Source organism: Emydura macquarii, unplaced genomic scaffold, assembly GCF_026122565.2.
Source record: "Emydura macquarii macquarii isolate MOO-44397 ecotype Brisbane River unplaced genomic scaffold, CSIRO-AGI_Emac_v2 contig_2676, whole genome shotgun sequence".
Taxonomy (NCBI): domain Eukaryota; kingdom Metazoa; phylum Chordata; order Testudines; family Chelidae; genus Emydura; species Emydura macquarii.
In genome coordinates this window covers 43,798,484-43,817,161 of record NW_027132813.1, presented here as the reverse complement: position 1 = coordinate 43,817,161, position 18,678 = coordinate 43,798,484, and the positions used below count along the sequence as shown (strand labels likewise).

General features: G+C 37.4%; 1 protein-coding gene across 4 annotated transcripts in view; it reads right to left on the bottom strand.

Moving 5' to 3' along the window:
* Positions 1–18,678, bottom strand: part of TASP1 (taspase 1) — a 186,216-nt gene that overhangs the window by 97,131 nt on the left and 70,407 nt on the right. For all 4 annotated transcript variants that reach the window (XM_067565290.1, XM_067565293.1, XM_067565291.1 and 1 more), the window contains exons 9-10: positions 16,188–16,307; positions 14,752–14,830 (exon numbers count right to left, since the gene is read on the bottom strand). In XM_067565290.1, the coding sequence (XP_067421391.1) occupies positions 14,752–14,830; positions 16,188–16,307 (199 nt within the window). The remainder of the gene's footprint in view (positions 1–14,751; positions 14,831–16,187; positions 16,308–18,678) is intronic.

Sequence of the window (18,678 nt, the reverse complement as noted above, 5' to 3'; positions counted from 1 at the left end):
TGGTTGGCATCACCAGCATTTCTAGAAAGAGCTGAAGAATCAATATGCCAATGAAGTTTTAAAAATAGATGTTGTACGAATAGTACACTAATATAGTTATACAATACATTAAAAGAACATGACAGTTACAAACTCTAGCACTCAAACATTAGAAAACGCCAGAATTAATGTTGCCTGTGCAACCTCAATTTAATCCCGTTGTGTATTATAATAGAGTTTTAGTTTAATTGTATTCCAGTCAGCCTGCTTCCTCCTCCTGCCTACACCCCAACAGAAGGAGATTTTGAGAATAAAAGAAAACTCCCTACACTCAGTTCCTGCACACAACACCAGAGAGCCTCTGGCTGCCATGAAAAGGAATTACAAGGAATGCCTGCTCAGCTTTTGTAGCCTGGGATAGAGCATTCTCAGTGAAAGTCTTCACCGAATTTAGCTGCCAAACTAAAAAAATCTCTACTTAAGAGTGTGTGGAGATTTTCAGAAAACTGAACTTGGCCAAATTTGGACAAGTTTCACAAGGATGAAAGAAGGCACATCTGAAACCAGTGCAACCCCTTTCCAAATCTGAACTGTCTGCTCCAGAACACAACAGCACTAGAGCATTTACACAAGATAGCTGTAGGAATTTAACTTAGCAAAATAACCTATTTTCCCCTAACCTTGTTCTGAGGAACAGCTGAACAGATTTTACTAAAAACTTTTTGAAAAAGTTCAACCTGAGGCAGAGACCTGCATGGAAACTTTCAGCCCAAATAGCTGAGTTTGGAAGAGTTACAGACACTGAAAACAGCATCTTATAATGGAAAGCATCAGGCAACTTCAACAATAGGAATCACTACCTGCACGGCCTATAATACCCAGGTACAACTTAATTTCATTTTCAAGACAACTGTTAGAAAGAACCAAAGTTTAAAATGTACAAAGCCATTTTTTATTAAACCAGTTAATTGTGTTAATTTCAGCAGAACTAAGTAGGAAAAAGCATTACAGCACAGCACAGATATTCAACAGAACTTTTGTAGGAAAAAAAATATAATTTGCCAAGTGATGTCACTTTTGTCTTATCATCCCTAACAAATTAGATAAATTAGTTTGTAGTTTACAAACTATTCAACTGTAAATTAACATTCTCCTCTTCCACCAAAGGATACGTTTTTCTACTGAAAAAGGAAAGTTTAAATTTTAATTTAGGTTATAATTTTAATCTCATTTTACATTCCTGTTCAAAGCAAATTGCGTAACATGGTAGGAACAGGACTAAGTCTATTCATTCCTGTCCTGGAAAATGGATGGATGATGGTAAACAGGAGCATTCTCCATCCCTGTGAAAGTTAGGTCCTTCTATAGAGATAAACTAGTTTGTTTAGTGAGTAGGAAGCAGCTCTTTTTTATCATAATACATTGTTAAATGAAGTACAATTTAAATTCCAAGTGCCAAGATCCATCCATTGGTGGCATCCAACTATCACCAAATACTTTTTCAAGACACGCACATCTAGCATGAGCCTTCCTGTAGGCAGTTTAACCACAGCCCTCTGACTAGCATGTGCCGAAACTGATCTCTGTGGGGTGGCTCTTCTACTGCATTTCTCCATCTGCTTTCTACAATCTATAACATTACCAATCTTACAAACAATCTTTGCCTGCTACTAACTTGATCTTCCACAGTCCCTCTGTCTTGGAAACCTCAGGGAGATAGTGTGTGCAGACTCTGCAAAGGTATCCTTTACAGCAGCCTGCTTCTCAGGGATGAGAGAACATTTGCCTGGAATCAAACTTTTCAAAGCATGGTGGTGCTGCAGAAAACCTGAAGCTGAAATCCTCAGAGAAGCCTGGATTGACATTACAGTGAAGCAGAGTCTTTTCCACATACAGCATCCTGATTCTCCATATAAGAAAAGAAGATTGCTTCAGCTCCTTGGAATCTGGATGCCAGAATGTAGCAGGCTTCATAGGCTAACGGTGCACCTGCCACAAATCAGTGCCTTCAAAATCTCACCTCAGCCAGTGCATTCCAGCAATCATGTCATCTGGATCACTTGGTAAACTGGGCTTGTTCAGACGTACTATAGCCAAATATGGAAGATCATATATTTAGGAACAAAGAATGTAGGTAAGACCTAAAAGTGAGAGAGTATCCCAGAATTCAGTTACTGTAAAGGTCTTGAGGGTCATGGTGAATAGTCAATTGAACATGTACTCACAGTACAATCCTGTGGCTCAGAGATTTAACACAATTCTTGAGTGTACAAATAGGGGGATATCAAGTAGGAGCAGAGAAGTAGAGAATAACACTGCCAAGACCATTACTGGGATACTGTGTTTAGCACTCTTTTCCCCCCTTTTAAAAGATGTTGACAAATTGGAAAAATATTGGAAGACAGACACACTAATGATCAGAGGTCTGGAAAGACTCACTGAGATTTAAGAGACTCAATCAATTTAGTCAGAGCTGGCGCCCTAGGCAAGGAGTATCTTTGTTGCCCCCCTGCCTCCAATGGTTAAACTTTTGAATACCTTATTTTTCATTGCATTTCACGTCTTTGATGCATGATTTGCATGCATGATTTATCCCTTTCAAATAAGATGATAAATTTGCACACTAGGATCTGTAAATCTGTGTTTATTCATGCCAAATATAAGCAAATAAAAAAATTCATTTCCTCTAAGCTTATAGAAACTCTTTTATTTTAAGAATAACTGCAATGTACTAACATCAAGAAATTGAACAATGCACCAACACTGGGTGGATTAGAATTAAACAGTGTTAAAGTAAGTGACAGCCTTAGAATGTTAACCCTAGTCCTTTATTTCAAAAAGTCACTTTTCTCTCCTTTGCCCTCATGAACCGAAAGACAAATGTCAGAGAGATACAAAGATACATAATTATACAATAAAACAAGGTTCATAATATTGCAACTGGGCTCTCACTTCACTTCAGTTCATTCTTATATCTCACTGACCGACTGGCAATGCTCTGCCCCTTATATATCCGCAAGGACATGGCTGACAACATTCTAGGAGGTTCGAGGAAAATGTAGTTCTCAGAAAGACTGGAAGGTTCCACAAGATTCTACAAAGGTCCAGAACATTCTAGGAGGTTAGTGAAAAATGAATCCATATATGGAATACCTGAAACATTTTACTTGAAAACATTTTATTTTCCCTTTCATCGCTAATAACAAAAACAGCAGCCCGAGCCCAGCACCCCAGGTGGTCAGCTTGATCACCTGCTCCTAAATCCAGTCCTGAATTTAGTTTATCCAAGAGAAGGTTAAGTGGTGATTTGATCATGGTCTGTAAGTACCAACAGGGGAGAATATTCTGCTAGAGGGCTCTTTATAATCTACCAGACAAAGATACAGAAAGATTCATTGGCTGAAAGTTGAAGCTAGACACGTTTGGAAAAGAAATAAGGCAAAAGATTTTAACAGCAAGAGTAACTAACCATTCCAAAATTAGTAAGTGACATGCTGGGTTTCTCCACCACTTGAAGTCTTTAAAACAAGATTAGATGACTTTCTGGAAGATATGTTCCTGGTTTAAACCAGAAGCTATTGATTTCATGCTGGAATTACTGGGTGAAATTCTATGGCCTGTGTTGTATAGGAGGTCAGATGAGATCATCATAATGGTCCCTTCTGGCCACAAACCATGAATTATTCAAATATGTAAAGGCTCTACACTTACCTGACCTATATCTTATTTCGGATTATTTTTTCATTAAGAATGTTTGTCACTTTTGCAGATCATATTAGTTTCTCATTGATTTCGACAGTTACAAGATAGGTATTTTCATATGGACACAATTTTAGTAACACATTAGGCACAACAAAGGTTCTTCCTCCATATAAAATATGCAAGTTTTCACTTTATGTAATGATGCAACAAAGCAAAGAAATATAAAAGGTAACTCAGATATTTTTAAAAGATATTTACTCTGGGACCTCAGACACTAAAATGCTTCCATAACTGTATTGTTACCCAAGTGGTTAGCCAATATTCAGGGTTTTGCAGGTTGTTTCAGTTAGGAGGAGAAACTGATGGAGTCAGGATTGCACCAAAGAAATTCTATTTACAAAGAATGTACACAGAGTTCTGTTTTCCTGAACACAGTAGGACTCAAACAGCAGAAATCCATTTTTGTTCACAGTTCCAAGCCTTTTTCCATTTGACATTCTTCCCAAAAAGCTCTACCTCAGGCCATGATAATAGTATTTTACTTGCTGGCTGCTTCTGCCCACAGACACCCCTCTCCTAAACAATACCCAGACTCATGTGTTTGCATTTAGCCTCCAGCAAAACCCGTTAGCCCACATAGCTTAGCTTCTGATTGGCCTTGCACGTGGCATGTGTTTTGGGTAGTGACTTCTATCGTTTCAGGCATTTTACTTCAAAGAGGAGCTTAGCTGCTCCTTACTTTTATTCTAAATGAAGAGTGGTTATCACACCCACCAGTTTCAACAAGGTTTCACCTCGCCTTGATCATAACACTGCTTATTGGATAACATCATTAGTTAAATTTAACTGAATTTTCTGTGTTTATAAATTCTTGATTTTGGGATAATTATAACATTATTATGATGTCTTTTACCCTTAAATATATACACATACTCTCAATCTTAACTTCTTTTTAAAGTAATTGTCTGGAAATGAGACAAAAATAGAATTTATCTTTTGGAAATCTATAACTACTGTATTTTTCTAAAATACAATGAATCGAAAGAGTTCATATTTTAAAATGTCTCTAAGTAAACAGACACAAGATTAGAAAGTTTCTACTTGTCAATATACAAAACTATATTATGGATCAAATTTTTTTTATTATAGTACAAGTGTTGAAAAGTTCCATTCTTACAGGTGTTTTACCCATTAAGGCAGAAGACCCAATGACAAGCAGTGTTTAATATGAAAATGAACAAATTCCTTGTTAAATTGAAAACGTGTTCAGGAGTAATACCATGTCCAATAATTTGGCCATTCTTCATAGAAGCCATGCCATCTACAGTGCCTACTGTAATGGGACTCTAATCCTTCATCTTTGCCACTGGAAGTCACTGAAATTCAAATTATTCTTTACAAGTATTCCTTTGTAAAAATTTAAAATGCCACAATATGTGAAGCATTTTGATGAATTCAACTCCAAAAACATACTTGAATAAATTACTTCACAAATTACAGATTTCAGTATATATCACTTACTAATGTTCAACAATTAAGAACAATTTCGACAAATCTGAAATCCCTGGTTAATTCAAGAAGCACAAGAATATTTATTAATATTTTGCATTTTGTATTAGGTGTCCTTCATGAGTTCTGCATCTCACAGCAGTTTGTTTAGTACTGTGAATTTACAACCAGTTATACATTACTTTTAGCTTTTCAGTTAATTAAAAAGATACTCTCAATGGCCATAGGATAAGAATTTTCCTGCGAAAATGTGGAAGTCTACACAAGCTATCAAATTAATATGCAAAGCAAGCAAAACGTTTAATTTTCATTCTTGTCCAACTCCTTGGGAAGCAAAAATTCAAAAACAATTTACAACTCAGAGTTGGATGCAATAAAAATATATTAAAAGATTATACTATGAAAGCTTGTGCACAGCCACAGAAATCTCTAAAAATTAATTTTATTAAATCTAGACTTTAATAATTGTTTTTATAGATGCGTTTTAAACCATTTACCTAAGTTATAAAGAAAGGGAACCTTTTTAACCAGGAGTCATCTACCTATCATCCCAAAATATATTCAAAAGGATATACAACTAGAAATATTAAGTAGTTTGCAATTTAAAGTTTAAGTGCTAAACAGCAAAAAATTCATACAAAACTACCACAAAACAAGCACTGACTAGTTAACATAAAGGAAGTACTGAATTTACATGTATAATCTTTAAAATGTTAGCAAAACACTATGGTCATATTACTGTAATTTTAGCAACAGTAAAATTGTTAGTCTTCTACATTCACTCATATCCGTTTCTCTCTCCTTATCTATTAAGGTGGAATAAAGAGGTACATGAACTTCTCAAGAATGATTCCCTCCAAACGATGAAGTAGTGGTACTGAGAGAGTACAAAACAAGTAATGTCTTGCCATCCTTGACAACATGGTGTCTCTTAGGGGGAGGGTGAAAGTGACACAAAATAGAGCAAAAAACAAGGAGTCCAAGGTGGCACTGGGAAAAATGAGTGCACACACATCAAGACGTATTAGGTCTAATTAGCTGTAGGGCAACACATTAAAATGATTCCTCTTCAACAGAGTTATTCACTACAACCACCATCCAATTTTATGTTTGGCAAATCTGGATGAGCTAAGCTCCAACAGGCTCTTTGAAAAGAAAAGAGCATGCTAAGCGCATAGCTCAGCTCTGGTGCTGCCTACAGATATAACTTTGGCCCGGTGAAAAAGAACAATACGTTTGACATAAAAGCAGTTGTTACTGTAAATGGCAGTGGAATAGGACTATAAGATCAGCTGCTGGGCATTCTTTCTACTGTCCGGGATCATGATCTTTGATAGGTAGCTTCATACCCTGAACTCAGGTTCTGTTCTGACAAATATTTGCAGATAAATATTTCCTACCTAGTCTGTGCTTGAGACATAATCAACTTATGGGGGGAAGAAAGGGTGTAGGAGCCTGATTGACAAGCAGGCAACCAACTGCAGGCTCTAGGAAGTCTGCATGTGGCTGGGAATATCTGAAGCCCAGGTAGGAGCAGCGTTTGTTAGAAGATAGCTGGCTGCAAGGGTATAGTAGCCTGAAGAGGAGCAGTGCTAGAGCTGCTCTCTGCAGTATTTTGTAGCTCACAGCCCTGGGAATTAACACTAACCTGGAGGACCAAACCGCAGAAGTAAAAGACCAACCTTAAAGATTCTGATGCCATCAGAGGAGCCTGAGCTTGAGGCCCCCAGGGAACCAATCAACATGAAAGGAAGCGCTATCAGCTACCTAATGAGGTATACCACCCGTCTTTATTAAGCTTTATCTCCACAAGCCAGTTAAGGCTGGTGGAGGAACTCTGACAAAGTAAGTATGGGGGGAAATCATTTGTGGGCATTTTGTGTTTAATCATTAGTGCGATATGGTTAGTCACTCATTTAATTATCCTCAATAACCCTGCCTTTTGATTTTGTTCCTAGAGAGTTGCCTTACTTGCACCCTTCTATCATAGTTCCTCTGGGAGTCGTGGCAACAAGGAGTTGCCACATTGAGAGACTGCCCAGTGCTGCCAGCTCTCCCAGGGGACTATTGCTCTTGGACAATGCACTTGGAGGGGTGCCTCACCAACTCCCTTTGTGGCTGCTTTGCACAAATAAATGACAAGCAAAGTGACTAGAATGTGCAGAGGTGTAAATGAGGCACATCCTCCCCAAATAATGCTTGAGAACGCTGTAAAATGAAGCCCTCTATTTTTATCCATAGAATGGGAAAGCACAGACAGCTTTGTTTAATGTACTTTGGTGGGAAAGTGATTCAAAGTGATTCAATCCCTAGAGGAAAGGGAAAGGAGAGGAAATCCCTAGAGAAAAGGACTATACCTCTAGAAGGGGAAATGTATGGAAGATCATTCTCCACATCAATTCAGTTTTTAGCCTCTGTGCTTCCAGTCAGTAATTAACTTTGGTTACTACATATCCTGGTCATATTTGAAACAGTAATATAGAGATGAAATGCTGTGTGTATCTTTAAGTGATTGATTTACTTTCACTCTTCCTGCCCCAACAAGCCATTATGATTTTCACCACTTTCTTGAGTTTATGGTCAGTTTTGTTTCAGAAAAGAAATCTTGGTAAAAGCTTCTAAACATTTCCATATGACAAAATCCATATGTTGTTATGCTTATTGGAATGTTTAGTCTGATGAAGGGAAAGCCTTATCACACAAGATTACATTTCTAATGCTATAACAATACTATGGACTTGAATGGCTAAATAAGACGATAATCGTTTCATAACTGAAGGCCCCAATTACAACTTATTTTACTGCAATAAGCTTCCATTAATAATGCCCAGCAATATAATCCCCCTACATTATGCCAATCTCTCCAAATTCAGCATGGGCGAGGGACGGGAGGGAGATAGAGTGGATGAGGCAATTTGGGTTAGCAAATGCCTTGAAGTCTATTTTAAATTTTATCCATCATATTGTTGACAAATTAATCATGTAAAATTAAACAAAAGACCTTTAAAGGTTATCTAGTCCATTCTTCTGCTAACCATGATTACTCATTAAAGTACATACTCCAGTCTATTTTTAAATGTTCACGTGATAGCACTTCACTAAATTTTCCTTAAGAAATTGTTCCAATGTTTAAGCTCTCACTTTCAAGAATGTTTTCCTGGTGTTTAGACAACATTTTTTTTTCTCATGCTATATCTCCTATCACTAAGTACTTCCCTTCCCTTCTTTGGTGATTTCGCCCTTCAAGTACTTGCACATGGTTATGTCGCTTTTCCCTTCCCCTATTGTACGTCTTAGTGAAGCCACACATTTAGTACTTTTAATCCTTCCTCAATTCAGTCCCTACAGCCCCCTAATCAGTTTTGTTGTTCACATTGTTGGATGAACATATTTTAAACGAGAGTCAGACATAAATACATTTTAAGTATGTCCTAAACACAAATTAAATTATAAAATAAAGCTTATGAGCTTCTGAAAATGGAAAAAGAGTGGTATACATTAGAAGAGTTCTGACTTCCTGTAAACATTTCTATCACACACACAAAAAGTTAAAAGGAAAACCAGAAAAAAAGAGATTAAACACTACTAGCCTGAATTTCAAATCATTTAATGAACAGATGGCTAAGCTTCATAGACATCAGCAGTCTATTTCAATTAGTTGGAATTGGAATTAATGTAATGTCATACAAACTGGGACTAATAGATTTGAAGCAAGATAAATAATGTACTTATAAATAGTCATTAAAGTATTTACCACTATAAAAAAATGGTACCAGCTTAAAGAAAAAATTTCTATTTAAGGCAGTCATTAAATCCAGACATCTTCTTAAGTGTATCAGGATGCTTGCTTGCACTTGCACTTGCACAGGCTTCAACAAACCCAACTGACTATTGTAAAGGATAATTTAAGAAAATTAAATAAAGTTCCCCTCCAATTTTTCATCAAACAACCTCCAACATCAGAAACATACTTACTAACAATTATGGTCCCAATCCTGCAAACATAAACTCATGTAGTTCAATTGGACTATTCATGTGCATATGCATTTATTAACTTGAGATCAAGTCTATGGTCCTCAAGCAGAAAAGTCTTCCACTGCCTTTGCCTTCAACGGGACATTTTCTTTTATGAGTACTGAATCAGGGATTCAATTTAGGAACACAGTAATAAAAATTTTCAATACTGTTCCTTTCCCTCATACTCATGCATTTTTAAAATTTGATACTTACAGAAAAGTAAAAAAAAGGGGAAGAGAGATAACTAATAGGAGATTGCATGTTAACTTTCTTAAATGTCATTTATAGCAATCCATTATGCTAAAAAAAGCTAGGATAAACCGACATCATTTGATAGCTCATTTGCCTAATGTATGTATAGTTCAATTGCACCAACTTTTCTTAGTATCATCAAAGGACTTGAAGGACAATTAGATGGAGGTAGAAATAATCAAAGACATGACATCTCAATTTGTGGCATCAGGCAACATGCTAATATCAAACATATATTTGGGCTGTGATCTTGTTGCCAGGCCCAACCCTCCTGTAATATATCATTAGATGTTTGATAATGATTTTCATGTTGACAATTCAATAAATAGTACTCTTCCTTCTGAGTCAGAGTTTTATCAATATCCCATTATTGCTACTAACCTAAGTTCCCTTTATTTTTATTTGAGTAAATTCTTCCTTTTCTGTTCTAAATTGTTATATTTTTGCTGGCATCATTGAAGATCTAATGCTTTCAATCCCAATGGGAGTGCATTTTTATGGTGGGTGAAAAGATCTACAGATTTTTTTGTTTGGTTTATTTGTAAAAATCACTGTACTGTACAAAATATACTTATCAGCAGATGCAAGATCTTTGCCTGGAAAAAGTCCTAGAATTCAGCTGAGAGAGGGAATATTGAATTATATTTTAATATAAATTAAATTATATTAATTTAGCAAATTATATGACTATTAAAGTGAGGTGACAAGGCCAGTGGAGTGGGTTTTAGCAGATGAGTGCATTACTATGCTAACATCTAGAGACTTGATCAGGGATATCCAGTGTCTTAACCACAATATCATCCTCTCCCCATTTTCAGGATACTTCATTATGATCTAACAAGTCTGCATAACAAGTCTGAAGTGGCAGAAGCAAACCTGGAAGTGATTATTGTAACCTTCACTGTCATGCAAAAGGATCGTGAGTGAATGCAACAAGCTATAAAAACCCATTAAAATTGACTTTTCCGACCAGGGAAAGAAGCATGCAACCATCTTAACAGATGGACGAGTGAAAAGCAAGTGGAGTAATACCCATCTTGAGAGGGACCAAACAGGAAGCGAGGAAGCCCAAAGCACTGAGGAGTTAAAAGATTACAGAGGCCACATGTCAGGAAAAGGAAAAAAGATTTTCTATCATAAAGATCTTTTTTTTTTTTTTGAGGCAAAAAGACACCATGGAAAAGGGTAATGCCTCCCCTTCACCGGGCAAACTAGAGATAGAAAGAGAAACACCGATTAGTTCACTAAGGCTAACCTGAAGTATCTGCTAGGAGAAATTATGAAAAAGGAGATGAAAGAAAAGCTTCAGCCTAACATTAAAGGACAGTGAAATTTATTATATTAAAAAGATATAGGTGGAAAAAGGATTAAATAAACAAACAATACTAGCAGAGTAGATAGAAGACTTCAAATAACTTGAGACAGAAAAAGACAGAATTAAAATTAGAGAACACTGAAGCTACAAAATGCAGAAAATCAAAATCCTAGAGGACAAACTGAAAGAAGAAATCTCTGGGGAATGCTGAATAGTATTTTTGTAGGGTTATAAAAGGAAAGTTAAATGGAAACTGAGTTGTATAGCACCCAAAATACTTCATATGGACACATGTGGATATACTTCATATTGATAGATCTGCTAATAAAATTTTAGAAATTCTTAATAGATGTAAAAAAAATACAGGAAAATTTAATGAAGCTCAGCTTCCTGACACTAGGAGGCATCCACACTTCTCAGAGATTATATCTTTTTTCCTAACCTTACAACATTTTACCACCGGATCAATCACACCCTGGTCTTACCTTTGGTAGCAAATAGATACTCAGAAATATCATACCCAAAGTACAGACAGACAACACAATGGTTGTAAACTTATTTTAAAAAAATAAAAATCATAAAACCAATGACTGAGGTCCTATAGGAGATTTGTGGTATGTCGACACTGCATTGGAAACTCAGGTCTCATGAACTTGGTATTTCCAAGCCCATGCTTGAGCATACACACTGCTTTCTAAACCTGGGCTTACAATTGCTGGACCTGAGTTTCACATATGTGCTAACATGTCCATACTGCACTACACAGACCTTCTGAGTTGGGCTTGCAGTTTGAGCTGTGTCCAGACTGCAAAATGGCAGTCCAAATCTCAGAAGGATTTGGGCTGTGATCCATTCCCCTACCAGGATTCTAGCGTCTGAGTCCTAGTGCTTTGTTGACTCAACCTTTGGGTGGAATTACTTGTGTATAAAAAGAAGTGGGGCTTGGGCTCACACCTGAATTACAGCCCAGGCTTAATGTGCAGTGTACACGTACCATTGGAGGCTGAATAACTCCCTAATGAAAGATTCGGTTATTTTGGATGCTATCAAAACAGAAATTAAGTCTATTTTGATACAGTAGAACCTCAAAGATACCAACACCAGAGTTACGAACTGACTGGTCAACCAAACACCATATGGAACCAGAAGCAAGCAATCAGGCAGCGGGGGGTGGGGGGGAAAGGGGTGAAGAAAAAAAGCAAATAATATACTTTGTCTGTATTGCATCTTAAAGGTCAACACATTTGAGTTTCCTGTCCCCAACTCCACTTGCCATGTGAGGGGCAGCCACTTACAGGTAGGAGGTGAAGACACTGAGGTTTACAGGCATTGCTGTGAGCCCCTATTGCTGGCCCAACGCAGCCCAAGCATGCAGAGCAGAAGCAGCCTGAGGTCTGCGCTGTTTCCAATAAGCCATGGGTGCTGTTTCACCCCCACCTCCCACCCCACTGAGAGAGGGAAGCTATTTTCACTACCACCCACTGTCAGGAGGGGAACAAGCTTTGCCCGTGCCAGCACCTCTGGGAGTGCAAGAGGAAGGGGAGGGAGGGGCGCTGGCAACCGGCTGGCACCGACCCCCCTGCCACATGCTGCCTCTGGAGCACGGCAGGCAGTGCACAGAACAGGGCGAGCCCTGGGGAGAGGCAGCTGATGGCTGGGGCTTATAGTGCCAAGGGTGAGGGGCAGACCCCCCCAGTTCAGTCAAAGGCAAGAAACAGGAATAGGGCAGGGAGCTGCTTGCAAACCAGGCAGTGCTGCCAGGCGCTACCTTTGCAGAGATCTCTCCCAGACTCAGCTGGAAGATATTGACTGCAGGGTACTGTACCATAATGTTTGTTCAGAGTTATGAACATTTCAGAATTACGAACCACTTCCATTCCCAAGGTGTTCGTATCTCTAACGTTCTACTGTATTAATGATAAAGGCCAAACATCAAAAAACATTGTCTGGGATGCAGATAAAACAGTAATAAGAGCGATATTAATTAGCCTAGCATCCCAGAGGAAAAAAGAAAAGCAAGTAGATAAAACAAAATTAATAAGAAATTGACAGACTACTAACTTTGCATAAAAGTCCAGAGTCTAGGAGCACATTTATACATCTCAGACTCAGGGGACAACTAAATGCCATACTTCCAGAAAAAACTGAACAGACTCTCAAACTGGCTGAAAACAGGTATTATAAAGGGGGAGGAACGAAGACTAATAAGCTATCTATAAATTAAGACAAGAGAAGGAAAAATAAAAAAACGCCAAAGAAGTGGTAAGTTTTAAGACATGAGAGATTGCTGTAGAACTCAACTATGAAAAGCCTATGGGAAAAATTATTGAATATATATTAGTGAGGTTAACATGCCAAAGTTAATTCAGGAACAGTTAATGGACTTGGAAAGATCAGTAGAGAAAGAGAAAGTTACAAATGCGATTAAATTAATGCCAACATCAATTCCCAAGACCAGACAGGTTTTCACAAGAGTTTTATCAGGTGAAATCACATCACTGCAGACAAACCAGACAATTTTTTAGAGAGTAAGGAGATTCCCAATACAATGAAAAAGGCAGGTATCATAATATTAAATCTTGCTTCTTAATGTAGACATGAATGTATTTTCAAAGTCTCTTGCCAGAATAGAAGCAGTCCTTCCTCAGTTAATACAAATTGGTCAAAATGGGTTCCATGTGCAATAGACAACTGAATAACATTAGGAGTACTTAATAACGTAGAGAACAAAAAACAAAAGGACTGTGCTATTCTTAGGAACAGAAATGGCATTTGATAAAGTAGAGTAGCCTTTCCTAAAAGGCAATGCTATTGGAAATGGGTTTTGGAGTCAATATAAAAAAGTTTGGATAAATATGTCCCTCACATAAAACAGAAGTGAATGGGGTATATGCCCAAGAATTTTAATTACTAATAGGAATCAAATAAGGTTGTCCTCTATTTCCTTTGTTGTTTGCTCTCTTTATTTAATCTCTGGCTCACAATATAAACCAGAAGAGCAAAATAAAATAATTAAAATTGAACTTACTGTTGTGCTATATGAAGACTGTGCAATACTAATCGTTACTAACCCAATACAATCTATGACACGTTCTCAAAGTAACTAATTCAGAGATATATCAGCCCATACAGTTATACTAAATCCAAAATTAGATACAGGAATGGAGGTATCTATGATTAAACTGCTGCAACATACACTGTTTAAATTACACAAATTCTGAAGTATTTAGGAGTCAATATTTCTCATAACTTCAAATCAGCTACATGAAATGAACTTTCCTCTCATTATTTTGAAACAAAGGTTTGTTGGATAGAAGAACACTACATTTGTCTTGGCCACATACCAACAGTTAAAGAAGAACTACTGCCAAAAAAGTTTCTCATTTCATATCCTATCAGTATGTATAACAAGAAGAATAAGGAAATTCAGACAGGAGACACATTAATATTGAACAATAAACTCTCAAGAGTAAATACAGATCCACAATGGAAGAGGGATCAGCAACACCCACTTTACTAAAATATTATTGGGGTACTATCTGCATCTAAAACATAGCAAAACCCATGTAGGAAGCCTAAGTTTCAGGAGACCATTAACAAGGATAGAAACTCTCAGTACAGGAAAGGCCAACTTGAAGGGGCTGAGCACCAGATTTCAAACTGTTACTGATGGATCAAAATATAGATAAGAGGGTGAGCAACCACAAATGGATATTTTAAGGGTAACAAATACAGACTCTGAATAAGTTTGTCTGAAAAGCTTACGCAAGTTAATGATAAAAAGTTAAACATGTTTACAAAGGCTTTTTTGGTAATCAATGATGCTGAATTCGTTGGCTTGAAGAACACACCTTTCTGGGCGTGCATGCTACTACGAGTTTTAATATTTTAATTCCCTATAGATTAAATAACTTTTGAATTTTTAAATTAAAGAAAGTTGAACAGCAGTTCAAAATATTTACAAAAGTAGTAACTACCTGAAGTACTCACAGCTGTAGAATAAGGATTATGAATTCCAATATTTTCAGCCCAGCAGCCACATCCATAAAGAGCTGCCTGAGAAAAGAAGCGGATCTTCTATAAATTAAAGTGTTCAGTTTTTGCAAGAAAGGGAGGTTATTACATAGAACCATAGAATCGTAGGACTGGAAGGGACCTCACAAGATCATCTAGTCCTATTCCCTGCATTTATGGCAGGACCAACTTTACCTAGACTATCCATGACAGGTTTTTGTCTAACTTGCTCTTATAAATCTCCAGTGATGGAGATTCCACAACCTCCCTGGGAAATTTATTCCAGTGCTTGGCTACTGTGACATTTAGGAAGTTATTCCTAATTTCCAACCTAGACCACCCTTGCTGCAATTTAAGCCCACTGCTTCTTGTTCTATCTGAAAAGGTTAAGGAAAACAATTTTTCTTCCTCCTCCTTTAACAACGTAAGATAAAGAAATAAGATTCAAAACTACCTAAATAGCTATTCCAGTACATTTTGTTACATCATCCAACAGTCAGTCAATCCTGAAGAGGCGTACTCTTGGAGGTACTCATCTCCCTAGGTAGGGATGGAGGGCCCATTCCTGCTGCAATGGCAAAATTCGCATTCATTTCAATAGGAGCCAGAATGGGCCCTGTTACTATATGGTGAAAAATAAAAGAGCAGTGGATCCTAGTCTTAAGTACACAAAGAACCCTTTCAAATGCTTTAGCTAACGAGAATCTCAAGACCAGTCCAAAAGAGGGCTACCCATGGGATAATGCCAAACAGTGGACTAACCAGTTGTATGTAAGCAGTAGAGTGTACAGAATCTTGAAGCTTCTCAAAATTGTTACTTTTGGTAGGAGGCCTATCTTTGCTGTCTGTTCTTCTAATATCATATCTTTATCATTTCTTTCAAAAGATTCCAGCACAACAGAAAAGCATCACTGGATTTGAGCATGGACACATTTTCCTGACATATTGAGCAAAAACTTATAAAAATAGTACATTTATCTAAAAGGTATCAGAGTGGCACGTTTTCTTTTAAGCTTTGTGGAGTATTTAATGAGTGGTAAAAGTGAGTTATTAATAGTACTAGCTAAGTGTAAAAAGAGCAGGCTCCAAAATTTTCTACCAATGCATCCCAATTGTGACCTGCAACACACCTGTTACTCCAGACCTGTGTAATAACCAGTAAGCATGCCAAATTAAAAGTGGTTTTGCAACACTGATAAAAGTCCATTAGACTACACCACATTCATTTCCCCATGCAGAATAATCAAGAACTTAATCTAGGTCTTCAGATTTGATTGGTAAGGCATGAATTCACTATTACCTGGTTCTTGCCTAGTTCACAGTTGCACTGTTTATTAAATATGTATGTAAGCCATTCCCTATATAAAGTAATTGTCCCCAGCTGAAAATGCATAATCACCTGACCAACTCTTCCAGGATGCTTCAAAGCTAAGCCTCCACTGGAGACAGCAGCAGCAACATTTCCTTCTTGGTCAACAACAACCGCACCAACTGTATCCAGTGTTCCTGAGTCATTCTCCTGAGGGATATACAAACAGAAGCAACTATTAAAAATAGTATACTAAGAAAGTGATAAAATTAAATTGTATTTCTTTAAAAGTATGCAAACATAGCACTCAAAATTTGATGATTGCCAGGCAGTCCAACAAAAAAAGCTTCTTTGTTGATGTCCATAGTGTACCTAGTCTGCACTGTTGTAAATTTTCATTTAAAGTGGCAATTCCGTTATTCATGAGGACAATGAATAGTCACTAAATCAAGGAAAGAGAGGGAGAATGACTCTCAAACCACTGGGCCAAAAGTTATAAGAACGGTGGCATTCTCACCACCTCCCCGTCACTCCCACGTTTTTTTATTCCAGCCCACAAATTTTTCCAAAGTGCTAAAATGAACAGTTTCTCATTTGAACACTACCAAATTATGTTTATTTTTTCATTTGTGAAAACTATTTAGCAAACTTGACCAATTCACAAACAGTTTCAGGTCAACCAAAATTACAATTTTTTATCAAATAATTTAATCACGGAAAAATTAACTCATTTATGGATATTTTGTGTCATGAGCTCCATGGCACACATTTAAGTTGTTATAAAGGGACAATCCTGCACCCAACCACCCAAGTGAACTATCTCATTGAATTCAATGAAGCTAATCATGTGAGTAAAATTACCCATGTGGATGTGTGCAGGCCTGGCGCCCCCCAAAAAAGCTGCTCTTTACCCAGTTATCAATCTCTTGAGTGATCCCAGTTCCAAAAGCCTACTAATTTAAAACTCATTCGGTGGTACAAAAAAAAAAAAAAAAAAAAAAAAAAAAAAAAAAATCTGTTAACCAGAATTTTTCCACTCCTAAAGAAAATGTGTATGTTACATAATACTTCAGTTATATATTTTTGCTTGCATCAATTTTCACATACCACTGTGATATGAACTCAGCACCACCTTAAGGTGGTACGACACAGCTCACCGCTGTAGCTGGTATTCTTGAGAGTAGAAAGGAAAGCTGACCCCTCTTCTCCTACCCAGTAACAGGCAGCTTCTTTCTTCCACCCACATTATTATTTCTGAACCAGCACCTGAAATTAGCACCAAACACATCCAATATTACTTCTAGAACCTCCACCTATCTCAGATACTTATCTCGCCCTCATCACCATAGCATTTGAACACCTCACAATCTAATGTAATTTATCCTCACAACACGTGTATGAGATAATACTTCTATACTTCCATTTTCCTGATGCGGAACTGAGGCAGAGACTAAGTGACTTGCCCAAAGCCACCAAAGAAATCTGTAGCAGAACAGGAAGTTGACCCAGGTCTCTGGGCTTCCAGGCTAATGCCCTGACTATCTATGGCCATCCTTCCTCACTGACTGCAACTGACATTCCTCCTCCTACCTAACTAATCACCACCCCTCAGCTTCTGTAACAAAAACAAAACACGTAAGATAAAGTGAGGAATTCAACTCTACCTACTATAATTTTCTTCCAAAGCTCAAGACTGAAGCACTGCAAGGGTAATCACTACCCAAATTCCTCCAGTGGCGCTGATAACTAGGACCCTAGTAACACTGTACTGGTAATTTATCTTTTTAGAAGTTAAGGAGAAAGTGAAAGCTAGGAAGATTCTCCATAGAATTTATTAATTTTTCTCTACTTAAAAATGAAGCACTGGAAAAAACCAAATCTCTTCAAATATACAAAATTAGAATTCCCACTTAAATTTTTAGTATGTAAATAACTTATTAACTTAAATGCTGGATGTAAAATATCACACGTTAGGACTATTAACTCCTATACTGTGTCATGTGTGTAATAGTATTATGGTCACTGAAAAAATGCCTGAATCTTGGAGAGAAAGTATACTAGTACCAATATACAAAGGAAAAGGAGATATACTGGAATGTAAGAACTACCGTGGAATCAAGCTTTTATCCCACACATTTAAGATATGGGAGAGAGTGATAGACAAAAGGCTACGAAATGAAGTGGAAATTGATCAGTGTCAGTTTGGATTTATGCCAGGCCGAAGTACAACGGATGCTATCTTTGCACTAAGAATGATAATGGAGAAGCACCGAGAAGGACAAAGGGATTTGAGAATAATGTTTATAGATATCAAAAGGCCTATGACCAGGTGCCAAGAGAGGAAGTGTGGAGATGTGCAAGAAAGCGAGGGGTTCCTGAGAAGTACATCAAATTGATCCAAGATATGTACTCTGAAACCAAGACTTCAGTAAGATGTTCAGCAGGAAGAGGGAAGAACTTTGAGGTAAAAGTGGGACTGCACCAAGGATCTGCCTTGAGTCCATTCCTGTTTTTGATAGTAATGGATGTGGTTACCAAGGGTGTGAGAAAGGATCCCTAGTGGGCTATGCTTTTTGCTGAT